Source organism: Pteropus medius, unplaced genomic scaffold, assembly GCF_902729225.1.
Source record: "Pteropus medius unplaced genomic scaffold, Ma_sr-lr_union100, whole genome shotgun sequence".
Taxonomy (NCBI): Eukaryota; Metazoa; Chordata; class Mammalia; order Chiroptera; family Pteropodidae; genus Pteropus; species Pteropus medius.
In genome coordinates, this window is record NW_024344371.1 from 2,453,664 (window position 1) to 2,471,198 (window position 17,535).

General features: G+C 54.4%; 1 protein-coding gene across 1 annotated transcript; it reads left to right on the forward strand.

The window, feature by feature from the left end:
- Window positions 1-1,335: 1,335 nt before the first annotated feature.
- CARMIL3 (capping protein regulator and myosin 1 linker 3) lies at window positions 1,336-17,086 on the forward strand. The gene is made up of 33 exons (XM_039870524.1): window positions 1,336-1,502; window positions 3,816-3,889; window positions 3,935-4,067; window positions 4,539-4,633; window positions 4,862-4,948; window positions 5,159-5,268; window positions 5,407-5,484; window positions 6,055-6,131; window positions 6,212-6,316; window positions 6,412-6,481; window positions 6,952-7,033; window positions 7,159-7,255; window positions 7,402-7,456; window positions 7,534-7,706; window positions 7,943-8,011; window positions 8,222-8,315; window positions 8,401-8,499; window positions 8,921-9,049; window positions 9,223-9,336; window positions 9,754-9,929; window positions 10,674-10,761; window positions 10,903-11,040; window positions 11,324-11,387; window positions 11,500-11,708; window positions 12,098-12,198; window positions 12,819-13,134; window positions 13,465-13,593; window positions 14,229-14,295; window positions 14,389-14,478; window positions 15,989-16,107; window positions 16,188-16,368; window positions 16,525-16,646; window positions 16,762-17,086. The coding sequence occupies exons 1-33, from the start codon at window positions 1,336-1,338 to the stop codon at window positions 17,071-17,073; spliced, it is 4,020 nt and encodes a 1,339-aa protein (XP_039726458.1). The 3' UTR covers window positions 17,074-17,086.
- Window positions 17,087-17,535: the final 449 nt, after the last annotated feature.

The following is a 17,535-nucleotide window of genomic DNA, read 5'->3' on the forward strand; positions in this document are numbered from 1 at the left end:
AATTTACTAGTTCGATCTTCTCAATAGCCCTACTAGACAGTTTAGGCAGTTTAAGCAGATATGATTGCAGTAGTACTAATAGCTCTGAGGCTCAGAGAGGTTAGGAAGCTTGTTCATAGTTACACAGCTAGTAAGCAGTGAAAGCAGGCGAGATTACAAGTCTTTTGAGTCCAAATCCCATATCCTTTACGTCATACCACTCCGCCCTCTCTGCTCTCTGAGGCCTAAATCAGGACAGGCGATCAGTTTTCGCCACAACACATCCCTGGGTGTCACTGTCGGAGACAAAGTCTAAGGCACCTGGTTTATCGTTCTATTCCTGGTACTTATCTTATCGGTAGGGGGTTGTTGGAGTGACAGGAATCAGAGCTCGCAGGTTCTGGGGCTTATAGGCCAGCCTGTGGCTGCTAGCTGCATTGGCCGCTGGCTAGTCTGTACCACGACAACTGTTTTTATTCTGAGCCTGCTCAGTTGGTGAAGGGAGCTTGCTCACCTGACAAATCAACACTCAAGGTATTGGTTTCCCCTGTTTTAGGCTTACTCAGATATTGCGTTAGCTTGCTCACAAGCCTTGTTTCTTACTCAGACCAAGAAAGCAGTGGCAGGAGAAGATCATTTTGTTTGGTATGCTAGCTGAATTACCAGAGAAACAGGATGGTCTCAGGATGGCTGTTGTAAGAGCTGGAGGCCCACGATCCCGTGTATATTACGCCGTGTGGTGCTGGATATAGTGGGAGGCAGCAGCGTGGACTGGTTCTTGTTCTTTCCTTTGTAGTAAAGACCAGACGGTGGGATCCAAGGGAACGCTTCCTTGCCTCAAGAATTGTGTCCAGCACTGTGGTCACCTCTCTTGAGTATAATTAAGGCCATCAAACATTTCACTGAGTATTCAGTAAATGAGAATAAAAACCACAGAGAAAACCTTGTCATTGTCTTGAAATAAATAAAGAAACGAATCCTGTTTTGTGAGCACCTGTTTAGTAGCAGGATTTCTCAGGGGGCAGAGTCTTTTGTCAGCAGGCGTGGAGCTCCATCCAGACTGTTTTTCTCTGCACTGACTTGCGATTCTTGCAGCCTGCAGCCTGCCATCCACCACCCTGCTCACCCCACCTGCTGTGGAGTATTCTTTGCAGGGGGAACCTACTGAGAGAGTCAAGCATGACAAATGGGGTGTCATGGATTGAATTGTGTCCCCCCAAAATACATTAATGTCCTAACTCCATTATCTCAGAACGTGGCCTTATTTAGAAATGGGGTCTTTACAGAGAGTAGCAAGTAAAAATGAGGTCATTAGGGTGGGCCCTAATCCAAATGACAGGTGTGTTCAGAGGGAGGATGATGCGAAGCCGCAGGGAGAAGGTGACAGGAATTGGAGTGACGCTGACACAGGAATTGGGGGCCACCAGACACTGGCAGTGGCAAGGAAGGCGCCTCCCGCAGAGGCTTCAGAGGGAGCGTGGCCTGGCCAACACCTTGTCTCCAGACTTCCGGCCTCCAGAACTGTGAGACAGGACGTTTCTGTTGTGTTAAGCCATTCATTTTGTGGTACTTTGTCATGGCAGCCCTAGGAGACTCATACAGGTTGCATGGTGGCGGACAAGACACTGAGATGGGCTGGCAGTGACTCCTTTCCTACTGTGAGAAACGCAGTTCATCTTTCTTTGTCTGACTTATTTCCCTCAGTGTAATACTTTTATATGTGAAACCTAAGGAACAAAAAGAACAAACTAATTGAAAACAGACTCACGGATCCTTTCTAGTGCCTGCCAGAGGGGAGGGGTTTGGGGAGCTGGGAGAAAGGGGTGAAGGGTTAAAGTACAAATTAGTAGCTGATAGGTTATCGGGGTGGGGAGCAGGGCACAGGGAATGCAGTGAGTGGTAATGTAATGGCTGTGTGTGAAGCCAGAGGGCTGATGGAGTAATTGGGGGATTGTTTCATAAACTACATAAACGTCTAACTAATGTACTCTATACTTGAAATTAATAATAAAATAAAATGCTAAAAAGAAAAGAGAAGAAGAAAAGAAATGTGGTTCAGACAGGAGTCCTGAGCCGGAAGGTTAAAAACGCCCTTTTCAAGTGCTGAAGTCCACACCTTAGCTGGACTTTGCTCTCTGGGCACAGGCCAGAGGACAGATATCCCAACTGTGTGAAATAGGGCTGGGAATAGTCACACAGCCGGCCACAACAGTGTCACAAGGTGAATGTGGTCATCCAGGGCAGGGTATTCTAAGTCTGATGGAGGGCCCCGTGAAAGTGAGGAGCAAGGAAAGCCCGCCTTCTCGTTGCTGGGGAGCCCTTGTCTTTCTTGGGTGATCCGGGTCAGTTTAAAGTGTGGCAATGTGGTCAGCGAAGATGGGACCCACGGTGACAGCCCAGGGATGCGCTAATTAGCTGATTTTAAGACAAAACCAAACTTCTACCTACCACTTGCCTTAATATTCAACTTCTCCTCGTGAGTCCTTCTCTAACCTGTGACGTTGATTATTTAGAAATCGACAGATAAAACTAGCTGGTCTGGAAGAATATGTCACCCCACGTCATGCTATTAGATTGAGACTTCCTGAGCAGGCAGGCAGAGCTGATGCTCCACTTGGGAGCTGCCCAGCCTCCAGCGGACCCGATGCTCGAAGCCCTTGTCCGCCACCCCCCACCTCCCGCCCCCCGCCGTGCCAGTCGAGCAGCGAGCGTGCCCTCAGTGCCTCTCTGCTCCCCTTGGTCGCCCTCTCAGTACCGTCACACTCCAGCTGCTGCCAGCTCTTGCCCAGAGAAGGAGGCAGCTGCTAATTTTAGCCCCATTTAGGTCTCTAGGCAGCATGTCTCAAGACTTTTCTTTATTTTTCTGATGACATTTTCATGTGACCTTGGCAGGGGAACTGAGAAGACTCACCAGCTATCAATAAAATAAAAGGGGAAATCCAATATTTTGTTTCAAAAGATGATCGCGTTCCTTTGCTGTTAGAAGTCTTCCAGGGGCCCGGAGTATGCACCCAAGGGAGTTACCTATAACGTGTGGCTTTTAGGGAAAGAAGAAAACAGATAACTGAGGGCTGAGCCAGGGGACGTGACACTGTGCCAGAGCATTAGAAAGATGTCTTCGGCTTGCTTGGGTGGGGCCAAGCCACCCAGTTTATGACATAGGAACATGAGTTTTTGCTTGATAAACCTGATTTCCCTTTTTCCAATTTCCACGTTGGGTGCGTGGGACCTCTCATATTGGTCTTGGTTCCAGGTCGAGCCTCCTGAGGAAATACACTTGTAATATACGAGCATGTACCGTTTGCATTCTGAGGGTTGTCAGTCACACACGATCTAAAAGATGTCAGACAAAAGAATGGGTACTGTTATTTCGAGTGACAAATAGCCAAAGGATGGTCGCACAGGCCTGTTTTGGGAGCCAGGCTCTTTTTGGAAAGTCATTGTTTTTTTTATTAAACTACAAGAAACCAGATAACTTTTAACATAAAATCGTTTCTGGTCCTGTTTTGACATTCTATTTGTGTCCACGCTTACCTGTCACGTACTTTTCTCATATCTGAAGCTTGCTTCGTGATTACTTTTCTCATTTCCCGGCTGCCCCAACAAAATTGCTGGAAGGTTGGATCGTACCTTTTGCATTGCTGTAAAAAATTGCTCTCATTAGCAAGGATTTTACTAAAAGAAGCAAATGTACACAGTAATGAAATTAGAAATGTGACCCCATGTCACCCACCACTGCCTTCTACCCCATCCAGGCTTTCCTCTGCCCAACCACCCATCCCTGAACCTTCTTTTCTGCCCAGCCAATCTGCTCACCCCCTTCAATCTCCCCACAGAGATTCTTGGCCCCATGGTGGCAGCCCTGGGCCTACAACAGGACAGACCACCAACTCTACTGCAAAGACTCAAGGTAGCTGGCAGGGACTGGGGAGGTGATGGGAGGGGGAGAGAGCAGTGCTCTCTCTGGCTCCTGATTGTAGTACCCCCCTCGGTCCTCAGGGCTCTGAAGTGCTAGAACAGGTGCTACACACCCTGAGCAAGTCAGGGAGCCTTGAAGAGCTGGTGCTGGACAATGCCGGACTTAAGACGTGAGTCCGGCCTCCTCCTTAGGCAGTGGTGCCCCCTCGATATAGTCGCAGGGCCCCCAGAACCTCAGAGCATGATACAGGCCTCTGAATTATCTCATCTAGCTCCTCACTTTACAGAAGAGGAGACAGAGGCTCAAAGAGGGCAGAAAGCAAGTCAGTGGTCAAGCTGGGACTCAGTGCTAAATAAGCTCCTGACCCTCAGCTCCGTGACCTTCCCCAGCATGCCCCGCCCTTCTTCCATCAACTACTGAGAAGGGTGGGCTGCTCTAGTCTCAAGCACCTGAAGCTAGACTTTGTCTTAATGTGACTTCCCAGGTACTCCAGAGTGGTGACAAGTTCCATGGCAGACCCCAAGCTACTCCCCACCAGTGGGGGCCTCTTACCTTTGCAGCCACAGCCAGGCAGGCAGGTGGAGGAGGCGGGGAAGCCCAGGGGCTGGGATAAACTAATCCTTCCTCTCCTTGCCTGAAGGGATTTTGTCCAGAAGCTGGCTGGGGTATTCGGGGAGAACAGGAGCTGTGTGCTGCATGCCCTCACACTGTCTCACAACCCCATCGAGGACAAGGGTGAGCCCCAGCCCAGAATCCTACCCCCCCCCTCTCCAAAATGCAGATCAAGAACCCAACCTTGGCTCCGAACTAGAAAGTTTCTTCCAACCTGATACCAGCCCCTGCCCCAATACCACCATCCTTGACCGCAGGCCTGGACCCCACTGGAGCCCCTACTCTGACTTTGCACCACCTGTTGCCACTGCCCATCCTCTCACTGGGCCCATTTCTCTCTCCACTCCCCAGGTTTTCTCAGTCTGAGCCAGCAGCTCCTCTGCTTCCCCACTGGCCTCACCAAACTGTGCCTGGCCAAGACTGCCATTTCTCCTCGAGGTATTTGCACTGATACCCCTGACCTTTGACCTCTGAACCTCCCCAGCACTGCCTGGGGTGTTGAGCCCCAAAGGTATACCCACCCACTTGCACAGCATCCCAGGGATCAAGGAAAAGAAAGGAGCCACATTTCGGGAGCGGGGAAGTGTTGTATGCCAGGGGAGGAGGTGGGGATGGAGGCCAACCTAGCCCAGTACCCACTGTGCTCAGGGCTCCAGGCGCTGGGCCAGACCTTCGGGGCCAACCCGGCCTTTGCCAGCTCCCTTCGATACCTGGACCTGAGCAAGAACCCTGGGCTGCTTGCCACAGACGAGTCCAATGTGAGTCCATAGAATGTAGCCTCAAGCCCCTGCAGAAGTACACTCAGGCTTCAGAGCCTGGGATCTCTGCTCTGTAGCCCAGGGGTGGTGGGGCTCTATCACCCCTTCCCCTATAGCTCCTCTGTTCTTCCTTCCCAGGCCCTCTACAGTTTCCTGGCCCAGCCCAATGCTCTCGTGCACCTGGACCTGGCGGGGACTGACTGTGCCATTGACTCGGTAAGTCGTTGGCGATGAGGGGACCAGCCTGAGGAGATTTGGGGAGGGCAGTGTGGGTCTTTGCCTTACTCCCCTCCTTGAGTATGGAGGTGGGCAGGCCTGTCAGGATGACTTCAGCCAGGTTCAGCTGAATTATAAAGCAGCGCCCATAGCTGACATCTGTGTGGCACTTTTTCTCGGTCGTAGCCCAAGGTCATACTGGCTATGCCTAAAAGCCAGCCCTCGCTCCGATCCCTAGCTGGGCGTCCTCGTTCAGGGCTGAGTCCACCAGGAGGAAAAGATTCTTTCCTTAAGTTGAACAAGGCACCTCATGAGTGTGGTGACTGACCCTGGTTTGACACCTCCACTGTCTTTGAACCTCTCCACCACCCCTGGGAACAGTAGACTCACTTTCCACAGAGGAGAAACTGAGGCATTAAGAGGCAAAGTAGGCATCCACAGTGGGGCTCACACTGACTGACTGCAGAGAGTAAAGAGCCAGGACCTTGATGGGGAGAAAAGAGGAGTCCTCACCCACCCTTCCCAGCACCCTTTCCAGACATCATGAGACCCACACGTCTCTCCCCACAGCTTCTGGGTGCCCTGCTCCATGGCTGCTGCTCCCACCTAACCTACCTCAACCTGGCTCGCAACAGCTGCTCCCACAGGTGGGAGCACAAGGGGTATGGGAAGGGATGGGGCGAGTGGTGGCTGTCCCCCTCCCTTGCTGACCCAGGGATCTCCGCAGGAAGGGCCGGGAGGCCCCACCAGCCTTCAAGCAGTTCTTCAGCAGCGCCTACACACTGAGCCACATCAACCTGTCGGCCACAAAGCTGCCCCTGGAGGCCCTCAGGTCGGGTGGGTGCAGGGTTGGGGGAGCGTATAAGGGGAAACCATAAGAGAAGGGGGTGAGGGGTAAAAGTGGGCCTGCTGACCTTCCTCCCACAGGGCACTGCTCCAGGGCCTCTCCCTCAATAGTCACCTCAGTGATCTGCACCTGGACCTCAGCAGCTGTGAGGTAAGCCCTCAGTCCCCCTCCCCTTCTACCTGTCCCCCACTGTTCATTCCTCTGACCTAAGTCAAACCCTGGCGACATCTTGCCTCTGCACTACTCTTCTGTGACTCCTGCAACCTGATCACACCTCTACTTTCTCCTCTTAGTCTGTGGTCTGCATCCCTCTTTCCAGAGGTCATTTTCAGTCTCCAGTATCTCTTCCCATAAAGCTTCGGGGTGGGAGATACCAGGCTTTCCCACCAGAGGGCAGGAGAGAGCTATCTCCAGAGCAACAGTCTGGAGACTTTTCTGACACAAGGGAAGGAAGAGAGCCCTAGGGAGGGATCTGGTGTGGAGAAAGCCTCCTGAGTTACACCCTAGACCTGATATGATCTTGAGTCTTGGCATGACTACTGTGGTCTCTGAGCATCAAAGGTGCCCTACCTCCTACCCCTACCCTGCCTCCCCGCCCCATCCCCACCTTGTACCTATAGCTCCGCTCAGCAGGAGCCCAGGTTTTGCAGGAGCAGCTGGGGGCTGTCACCTGTGTGGGCAGCCTGGATCTGTCAGACAATGGTGAGTAGGGGTGCTTTTCTTCCTGGGAGCAGGTGGGAACGGGGCCCGGAGCGTGGGGGATAAGCTTTAAGGAGACTCCTATAAGCCTCGGGACTCAAGCCAAGCCTCTCCTATCTACTGGCCAGGGTTCGACTCAGACCTCCTGACACTGGTGCCAGCACTTGGCAAGAACAAGTCTCTCAAGCACCTGTTCCTGGGCAAGAACTTCAATGTCAAGGCCAAGTGAGGCCCCTTCCCCATACCACAGACCCTCACTCTGTCAGCACCTATCCTTTGGCTTACTGTATTACCTCTGGCCCCCTCCCTGCTCTTTCAATAGCATGACCTCAGTCCCCTCCCCTCCTACTCTGAACCCTGACTCCCCGCAGGACCCTGGAGGAGATCCTCCACAAGCTGGTGCAGCTGATCCAGGAAGAGGACTGTGTGAGTGACTGGGCCCGGGAGGGAACCTGCAATGGTGGGGGACACGGGGACTGGGCCCAACCGCCACTTGCCCACAGTCCTTGCAGTCACTATCAGTGGCAGACTCCCGGCTGAAGCTGCGTACCAGCATCCTCATCAATGCCCTGGGCAGCAACACCTGCCTGGCTAAGGTGGATCTGAGCGGCAATGGCATGGAGGACATCGGGGCCAAGATGCTGTCTAAAGCCCTGCAAATCAACTCCTCCCTCAGGTGAGCTCCCACTTGTACCCTCTGACCTGGAGCCCTGGCCCTCCCCCTGCCACATACATACACACATGTCCTTCCTCCCTGTTTGCCTCACTCTGTACACCAGCTTCCAGGAGACCCTCAGTCCCAGAAAGAAGTCACCCAAGAAAGGAGGGAGGGCTCCAGAATGGGGGCTGTGTCCTGCCCCCTAACAGGGACTCAGAAAGAGAGTTAACAAGCTATGCTCACCCTCTGCCCAGAACTATCCTATGGGATCGGAACAATACGTCTGCCCTGGGCTTTCTGGACATTGCAAGGGCCCTGGAGAGGTGAGTGGACCAGGGCCTGCCCTGACCCAAGCCCCCAGCTTCCCTGTGCCTGGACCAGGCCTGAACTACTCCAGCCCACTTGACCTATTTGCACAGAAATGTTGGAAGAGCCATGGACTAGGAAGCAGTCAGCAAGGGGTGGATTTTGGGGAGCAGAGGCTTCTCTTCCCCACCTCTTTCCCCACCCAGCTCTGCTACTATGTCCCACAGCAACCACACGCTGCGCTTCATGTCCTTCCCTGTGAGTGACATCTCCCAAGCCTACCGCAGCGCCCCCGAGCGTACCGAGGACGTCTGGCAGAAGGTGGCAGCCTAAGTGGGGGAATAGCGAAGGGCAGGGGCCAGCTCACATCCCCAGGTCCTGACCCCACGTACCCCATCATCTCTAGATCCAGTGGTGCTTGGTGAGGAACAACCACTCCCAGACGTGCCCCCAGGAGCAGGCCTTCAGGCTGCAGCAGGGCCTGGTGACCAGCAGCGCCGAGCAAGTAAACATTTCCCTTTGGGACACACGGGGCATGCATGGGGCATGCAAGGCACAGGTGTGATGTGACAGCAGCACACGCAGGGGTAGGGCATGAAAGAGGCAACGTGTGGGTGCCCGTAACTGGTCGCGTGTGGAAGAGCAGGAAGACAGGACGTTCAGAATAGGATCCCCAAACATGAGAGAACCCGTGGGCAAACAGCAGGGACTCCTGGACAAGGGGTGCACAGGACTGGGAGAGCTCCACTGGGCATTCAAGAAGGGCTTTCCCAGAAGAGTAGTCCATCCAGAAACATCACTGCTGCCCCTGTCAGTGCCGGCACCAATCATGCTGCCCAAGGAGACCCAGAAATGGAGCACCTGGGGTCCCACCTGGGAAGATGGGGTGTAGGGCCCCCCTGACACTCCTGCTGGCTGTGCTCCAGATGCTGCAGCGGCTGTGCAGACGAGTGCAGGAAGAGGTTCGGGCCCTGAGGCTGTGCCCCCTAGAGCCCGTGCAAGATGAGCTGCTCTATGCTCGGGACCTCATCAAGGATGCCAAGAACTCCAGGGCGGTGAGCCCTCCATAGCCCTACCTTCCCTGACAGTCCATTACCAGGAGGGCCAGCCATGCTAACCCAGGAGTATCCTTGCCCTGTCCCGTGCATCTGCCCTCCTAGGGCAGGGCACCCAGAGACCTAATAAGGCCTAATTCTAGCCTTCTGATCATAACTACTTTCTTCCACAGCTGTTTCCCAGCCTCTATGAGCTGGGCCATGTGCTTGCCAATGATGGGCCTGTGCGGCAGAGGCTGGAGTCAGTAGCCAGTGAGGTGTCCAAGGCTGTGGATAAGGAGCTGCAGGCAAGTCCTGGGGAGGGAGCCCAGTGTTGACCCAGGCCCGAAGCTGAGGGCTGAGCTCAACACAGGAGATTACTGGGGGCAAGAAGGAACTGCAGAGTTGAGACCACCCACACTCCCACTATGCCAAGACATTGCCAGAACACTGGACTTGGATTTTCTCTGCAAGTTTCAACCTTGGCGCCTGAACACTGACCTCCCCACATTGGGCTCTGACCCTTGGTCTGACTCTCCCTGTCTATATGGTAGAATGGAAGCCTGAATGTCTGAGGCTCTGCTGCTAACCTGCTCTGTGACCTTGGCAGGCCACTCAGTCTCACCATGGTGGGGTAGAGAGGGCATAGACAGGCTAGTCTCTTGGCTGGTGCCAGCCCTGACCCTGCCCCTCTTGGGGCTCTGGCCTCCCTTTTTTCATACTAGGTGATCCTGGAGTCCATGGTCAGCCTAACGCAGGAGTTATGCCCCGTGGCCATGCGGGTGGCCGAGGGGCACAACAAGATGCTGAGCAATGTGGCTGAGCGTGTCACTGTGCCCCGGAACTTCATCCGCGGGGCGCTGCTGGAACAGGCGGGGCAGGACATTCAGAACAAGCTGGAGTGAGAGGCCGGAAGGGGCTGCTGGGGCAGGGCTGGATTTGGCCCAGAACACTTAGGGACTTGGGGCCCAGCTCTCAGCAATGAATAATGAATGGCACAATCTCCATTACAAGAGATAAATCTTTAACCAACTGCAATCTTGCTATTCAGGTTTGGACTGGTCTTTGCCCTAGAAATCTAAGTGCTGAGCTGGGGTTTAGGAGCCAGGCAGTGCACGCACAGTGTGCACACACACATAGCCACACGCATGCGCCTAAAAACAAAGCACAGCCCCCTCGGAGGCATAGTCAAAGAATATTGATGCGATTAGAGTGCATAGACTATACTTTCTCTCCCCACACTTTTCACCCCTAGAGCTCTTTCATTCTGGGTCTGAGTGCCACCACTCACCAAAGCAAAGAAAAATTATTACAAAAGAGCTGGTTTCTGATCTTGCAGCAGAAACCAGCAGAGCTCACTCAGCACCCCAATTGATCTAGCTCTGTTCCAGTGGAGCTCCAGGGGCCTGACACCAAGCCCCCTTGCTCTTCTTCATTCAATCATCTTCGCCCACCCTCTCGATTCTACATACCTAGGCTCAGAGTCTGTGGGTGGGACTGGATATGCCTTTATGGAGACACAGCACCTCAGGGCCTCCTTGGACAGCCAAGCTAGCTGGCCCTCTCCCTCAGGCACCCAGGGAAGGGCAAGGCTGAGGCTCAGAACCCGGGAGGGGTGGCTAAGGAGCCTCACCTGTGCCCACAGTGAAGTGAAGCTCTCAGTTGTCACCTACTTGACCAACTCCATAGTTGATGAGATCCTGCAGGAGCTATACCACTCCCACAAGAGCCTGGTAAGTCTTTTGAACCCTGGCCAGGCTCAGGCATGCCTTGTACTACACTTTACCCCATCTCCTCCGGCCCTCTCCCCTCCCTCAAGGCCTTGGGAGGTGGGCAGCTTTCTTGAGATCCTGTTCACAGCTGTTCTTCCCCAGGCCCGGCACCTGGCCCAGCTAAGAACACTATCAGATCCACCAGGGGGGCTGGGCCAAGGGCAGGATCTGACCTCCCGAAGCCGAGGCCATAACCATGACCATGAGGAGACCACAGATGATGAACTTGGGACCAACATCGTGAGCATCCCCACTCCCAATCCCCTTCCTAACCCAGGTCCTGCCCCTGAACTTGGAAAACACTGTCCCGTTTCCTTTCTCTGGACTCTACTCTCCCCTTGCTGGGCCTGGCCTCATTCCTGAGCGCCAGCCAGCCCAATCTCTTCCCTTCGCCCAATGCCCCAACCATCTGAGGAGAAGGAGGCAGGAGGGACTCTAAAGAGAAGGCTTTATGAGGAACAGAGGCTCCAGGTGAGGCTCCTGGGACTTGCAACCTGGCCCCACCATTCATCTGTTTCTGCAGGACACCATGGCCATCAAAAAGCAGAAACGCTGCCGAAAGATCCGGCCAGTGTCTGCCTTCATTAGTGAGTCCCCAGCTTCCATTCTAACGGCTGTTTCCCTTTCTTTTTCTCATCTCACCAGCCTGCTTTTTCCCTGCCCCTCCTGCTAGTCCCTCTAACACTGCTGTTCCCACAGGTGGGAGCCCTCAGGACATGGAAAGCCAGCTGGGGAGCTTGGGGATCCCCCCTGGCTGGTTCTCAGGACTCGGGAGCAGTCAGCCCACAGCTAGTGGCTCCTGGGAAGGTCTAGCTGAGCTTCCCACTCATGGCTATAAACTAAGGCATCAAACACAAGGCAGGCCCCGGCCCCCCAGGACCACCCCTCCAGGCCCTGGTCGGCCCAGTGTGAGTCTCTAAAGCCTTATGGAAGTACCGACTTCACTTAGCAATGCCAGAGCCAGGGGTTGTAGCTTTAGGACCCAAATGTCAGAGGCACCAGCCTCGGGAGATCTGGCAGAGGCCCATGTCAGCCACTGAAAGTAGAGGGACTATCCAGTTGGGATGCGAGCTAGACCTTATCACAGATAGATCTGTCTGCCAGACAGTCGGCAGTCCTCGTTGTGGTAAAGGATAGAGCCAAGAACCAAGCTTAGGAAATGCCCGAGTGGACTGAAGTCTAAATTCCCGTGGGGCCAAGAAAGGCCAGTCCAAGGCCAAAGGGGAAAGCCCTGAGAGGATGGGAGCGGGGCTCCCTGGCCTGGATGAAATACCTTATAGGACTTTCCTCCCAACAGGTGCCAGTACCTGGCACACGTCAGGAGAATGGGATGGCCACCCGACTGGATGAGGGACTGGAGGACTTTTTCAGCCGAAGGGTCATGGACGAAAGTTCCAGGTGTGGCACCTGGACACACTCCCATTTTCCGCAGGTCCAGAGGGCTCCTGTGTCCACCTAGCTTCCATGGAGGCTGCTCTAGTGACAGTGCCCAAAGCTAATCTCTCTGGGACATTTCCTCCACGTTCTTGTCCTTCCCCACCCAGTCCTTATCTCCCATGCTTTCTTAATTTCCTCAGGACAGCTGGCTGAAAAGGATGGGGCTATCACAGTGAGGTGGTGGGGATGGGGTGGTGGTGGGGTGGGGAGGTGACGGCAGTCCCTGAGTCGGGCTGATAGTTAAGGTGAGAGCCCTAGAAAGCATGTTCTCGGCCACAGTCCTGTACTCAAGGAACCGGGTCACTTGGAGAAGCTGAGAGCAGGAGAGGATGGGAGGGGTGCCTGGGAGGAAAGAGCTGATCTGCTGGAGGATTCTGACATGGAAGATGAGGACACCATCTCTGAGAACTAAGTGGAAACGGTTACAGAGCAGCGGGAGAGACGATGAGAGAGGAAAGTGGGAGGTTTATGAGAGCCAAGGCTAGATTAACACCAGCACCACCCTGAGCCCTGAGAGACCTCTGCATCTGACGTTTGCATCTCCCCATGGCTTGTCATTAACTCACCCTGCCCCTGCCCAGCTACCCACGGACTCTTCGGACCCTGCGGCCAGGCCTCTCAGAGCCGCCGCTGCCTCCACTCCAGAAGAAGAGGCGCCGAGGCCTATTTCACTTTCGCCGGCCCCGGAGCTTCAAGGGGGACAGAGGGCCAGGGTCCCCCACCACGGGGCTCCTCCTCCCTCCACCCCCGCCCCCACCCCCAACTCAGGAGAGCACCCCCAGCCCAGAACCCCCCAGCCATGGCAACAACTCTTCCCCCTGCTGGAGCCCAGAGGAGGAGAGTGGCCTCCTCCCTGGATTTGGGGGGGCCCGAGGGCCTTCCTTCCGCAGGAAGATGGTAAGTGAGGCAGAGGTGCTGTGTCCTTCTTGTTTGCTGTCCCGTGCATAGCCCACCTGCCCTTCTTACCCTAGGCAGTTAATGGCAGAATGCTAGGACTCAGGACTCGGGTCATCCCAACTCCCTGCTCCTTGATACTGGGCTGGGCCTGACCACCCAGATCATGCTGGGAGTGCTGCATGCACAGGAGGGCAGTAGAAGGACTGCTCAGAGGGTCGGGGCAGGGCTTTTCTCTGCCTGGGGACTCAGAGGGGCAGGCACCCTCCCCCGCTCCCTTGTTGCCTGTGGAGCCCCTTCTCCCTCCCTTGTAAACCTGAGACCTTGTTCCAGGGCACTGAGGGGTCAGAGCCAGGGGATGGAGGCCAGACCCCTGTGACGGCACAGCAGCCAAGGGTTCATGGCGTTGCCCTTCCTGGGTTGGGAAGAGCCAAGGGTTGGAGCTTCGATGGGAAACAAGAGGTGAGGGGAGCCCAAGGCTCTGAACTGAGGGTTCTGTGGGTCCCTGTCTACCATCCTCCCCCTCCCACATCCTGTCTTCGGTGGGTCAGTGGGAGAGAGTGATGCTTTGACTTTAGAAGGTATTAGTTGCAGCTCTGCCTGTACTAGACAGTTGTCGTGGAATCTTGGATGGGTCACTTAATATCCTGGAGCCCCTACTTCCTTGTAAAATGAGCGGTTATAAAAATATTTACCTCCAGCGCTCTGTTTACCAAATTTTGGTGACTTAATTACCACCCTTAAGATTAATTCTTACCTTTTCCACATACTACCTATGTTATTATTTACATAATGTTTTAATTTAAATTGGCTCACTTCGTTAATTAGTCTGGACATGTGCATTATCATCTTTAAAACTACAGTCATGTTTTCTTCTATTACACATAAAATAAACATGTAAATATTAAAAATAACAGTATTTTCATTCATGTAGGCCATTTCTTATGCCCCTAGGGTGGTATGGGTGCCACTTTGGGAAAAACAGTTCAAGTGTCTAGGGACTAATGCCATGAAATGCTAGAGCAAAAGTTTCTTGCTCACTGCAGTCCCCACTTGGAGGGGACTTTTCTGATGACCTGACTCAGCTGTCCTTTCAGGGCACAGGCCCAGACCTGGAGGGCAGCGTCCAGGCTTGGCAGAAACGGCGCTCTTCAGATGATGCAGGTGAGAATAGCTGCCCTCTTTTCCTTCCTTTGATCCCTCTCTCAGGCCCCTCTTAATTTGCTTTTCCCCTGTCTCCCTTTCTCTCCACACCAGGGTCTGGAGCCTGGAAGCCCCCACCACCACCCCAAAGCACCAAGCCAAGCTTTAGCGCCATGCGCCGTGCAGAGGCCACATGGCACATAGGTATGGAATGCCTCTTCTGGGGCAGCAGCACTAAAGGTGCAGGGTGTGTCCACAGAAACAGAAGCCATAGCCCCCACATCAGGGGAATTTATGACCAAGATGGGGCAGTAAGAAGTCAGTACTGTGAAAATGTTTAAGGATATTTACAAAGCTACATTCAAAAGAGGCAAACAACCCAATCCAAAGAAAGGTCCTACGAAACAGAAGTGTCTTTACCAGGACTGGCAGACAAGAACAACATTTTGTGGGTGATTCTGGGGAATTCTCTAGGGCAGGGGCCGCCTCTGGTCACTGTCAGAGGAGCGACACCCTCTATAGAGAAGGCTTCTCTCTGCACCTTAGCTGGGAAGAGAGTGGGCAAGTACCAGCCATGCCAGGTCCACCTCAAACCTTCCAGTACACTTCAAAAACAGTTCACCAAGGCAACCTCAGCTCATGCAGAAAGGTGTCACAAGGAAGGGGCAGGAGTCCTTCCTACCTTGGAGGTCAGAAATCGTGGGTGTTGGTCCTGGCTCAGCCCCCACCCGCAGTGTTGACCTTATACAATTCATTTACCTTTTGGCTTTGTAACTCTGAAAGAATAAAGGGGAGGGGGTCATAGTATGACCCTTCCCTTCTGCTGGATTCAGAGCACCTTTCATTTAGGGAGCTTCTAAAGGAAAGCTGGTCAGCTCCATATCAGCTAAGTTCCCACAGGCCTGGAATATGACCCTCTAACAATATCAATATGGCCACATCTCTGCGTAAATGTAGATACTCCATCACCTTCCTCCTCTTCCACCCCAAGGCTAGGGCACAAGGGTGTGGTGCAGAGCCAGGCTGGCCCTTGGCTTGGCAAGGCCTGTGCTCCTACCCATCTCCAATGCCAAGCCAGACTGGGGGCATCTTTGCTGGTTATCCCATCCTCACATAAACTAGTTAAACACACAAAGCAGGGCTCCAGCTTTCATTTAGGAGACCACAAGAGTCGATGCTCTGCTGAGCACACACGCATTGCCAGCATGCTTCAGGTCTCTCTCGCTCACTGCTCATACCCCCACAGATACACAGACACCTTCCAGGTGATATAACCTCAGGCTCAGTTTGCATAAAGCCACAGGGGGTGGGGTGAGGATGCCTCTCCTTGAGACTCTCACACGTGAATCAGACTGACAGACAAAGTCCTGGGAATGCCAGGCTGCAGCCTTGGCAGGGCCCCGGAGCACTGCAGCCCTGGATTGGCAGCCCTGTCTGTGGACCCAGACAGCCCCAGGCTCTGGCTCCGCCCCAGCAAGAAAGGGCTCAGGCCCTGCTCTTCAAGTGGAACAGTCAGTTCAGAGCTCAGGATGATCCTGGGGACCAAGGGCTAAGGAAATGTGAGAGCAGACAGGGACATCTGAAGCAGAGGCATAGGAGCAAATGGACTTGGAGGGGAAAGTCCTGGCCTCCAGGGCTGCTTAGGGACAGGGGACAGGGAGGGCTATGCAAGAATGCCTTTTCCTGCAGTTTCTCCTCTCTTCCCATCCCCCAGCTGAGGAGAGTGCCCCCAATCACAGCTGCCAGAGCCCCAGCCCAGCCTCCCAAGATGGGGAAGAGGAGAAAGAGGGGGACCTATTCCCAGAGAGGACGGTTCCCACTCGGAATGCCAAGGTGAGGGCTGGCAAAGCAGGTGGGGAGGGCACTTTGATGAGGTCAAAAGATTAATTGACCCAGCATCTTCCTTCTGCCAGCTGCAGGATCCCCCTTTAGCTCCACGACCCCCCAAGCCAGTGGCTGTGCCCAGGGGCCGCCGCCCCACCCAGGAACCAGGGGGCAGGGAGGACACTGAAGCTGGGGGTGCAGCCCCAGGAATGAACAAACCCCGGCTGAGACTGGGCTCACAGCAAGACCAAGAGGAGCCCGAGGTCCAAGGTCTGCCATCTGGCTGGAGTGGGGCTTGGGATGCCTCTGGTAACCTGCTGCCTACCCTACGTCCCCATCGCAGGCACAAAATGAGTCACAGCCTAGATGAGCACCTAGCCTGTGAGCCCCACTCATGTGCCAGGCCTGCTTTGACTGTCATTTCAGGGCCCCCGGATTCAGGCCGTCGAACTGCCCCCCTGAAGCCCAAGAGGACACGGCGGGCACAGTCTTGCGACAAGCTGGAGCCTGATAGAAGATGGCCCCCTGACCCCACAGGTGCTAGTGGGGTGGGTGAGAGAGCAGTCCCCCTTCCCACCCAACTGTCCATCATGGTACACCCCACACTGGGTGGCAGGCTCTCCCTGCTCTGGAAATAGTGCTCCCTGGATTTGTACCCAGCAGGAACCAGTGAGCCAGGAACAGACTGACAGCAGCTGTAGCACCCTTCCCAGCACTCCTCTCGACATGTGCCTCAGAAAGACCGGCCCCCACCCAACCCCACACCTCCAGGCCCCTCTGCCAGCCCATCCCACAGGGGCAGGATGGCAGGATGAGGCATGGGGACGGGAAGGGAGGGAGCAACCTGGAGAGAGGGAGGTGCTCGATGCCTCCCTCCCTCAGCAGAGAGCTTTGGGGTGGAGGTTGTTTCTCTCCCTGGAGGGCGGATCTATTCCTCAATCCCCAGGGGGCTCTCTCCCCACTTGTACAGAATAAAAAAACAAAATCACGGCCTGCCTGGAGTCTCTGCTGTCTTCCCCATTCACTAACCCCACCCTCCACCATCTGTTCCTCTTCAGTGCTTGTCCCCAGTGGGGAAAACTGAGGAACACCTTGCAGGGATGAGGCTGGGGCTCTGAGCAGAGAGGGAAGGACCAAAGAACTGGTGGACAGGCAAGGAACGGATGAGAAGTCCTAAAGCCAGGGTGGGTGTCATGTGCAGGATCTGGGCTGAGCTGATGGGCAAAGGAACCAAATAACAGAAACCAACACCATTATGTGTCCAGCTTTGTGAGGGTGTGTGGTGTACCAGGAGGAGACGGGAGCAGCATGCTGTGTGTGCGTGTGTGTGTGTACAGGCAAGCTCACTAATGGTGGAATTAAATGGTATGGCATCCTGGGGGCACCATCAATAGTCGGAAATCTCAACAGTAGAATGGCCTGACGGTAAACAGAAGT

Bases quoted from the DNA above. Each gene is read 5' to 3' on its own strand.
- CARMIL3 (XM_039870524.1), top strand. From the start codon at position 1,336: ATGATGCGAAGCCGCAGGGAGAAGGTGACAGGAATTGGAGTGACGCTG. The intron at 7,707-7,942 runs GTGAGCTCCCAC...CCCTCTGCCCAG, and splicing joins CAAATCAACTCCTCCCTCAG to AACTATCCTATGGGATCGGA. The intron at 16,369-16,524 runs GTCTGCCATCTG...CTGTCATTTCAG, and splicing joins AGAGGAGCCCGAGGTCCAAG to GGCCCCCGGATTCAGGCCGT.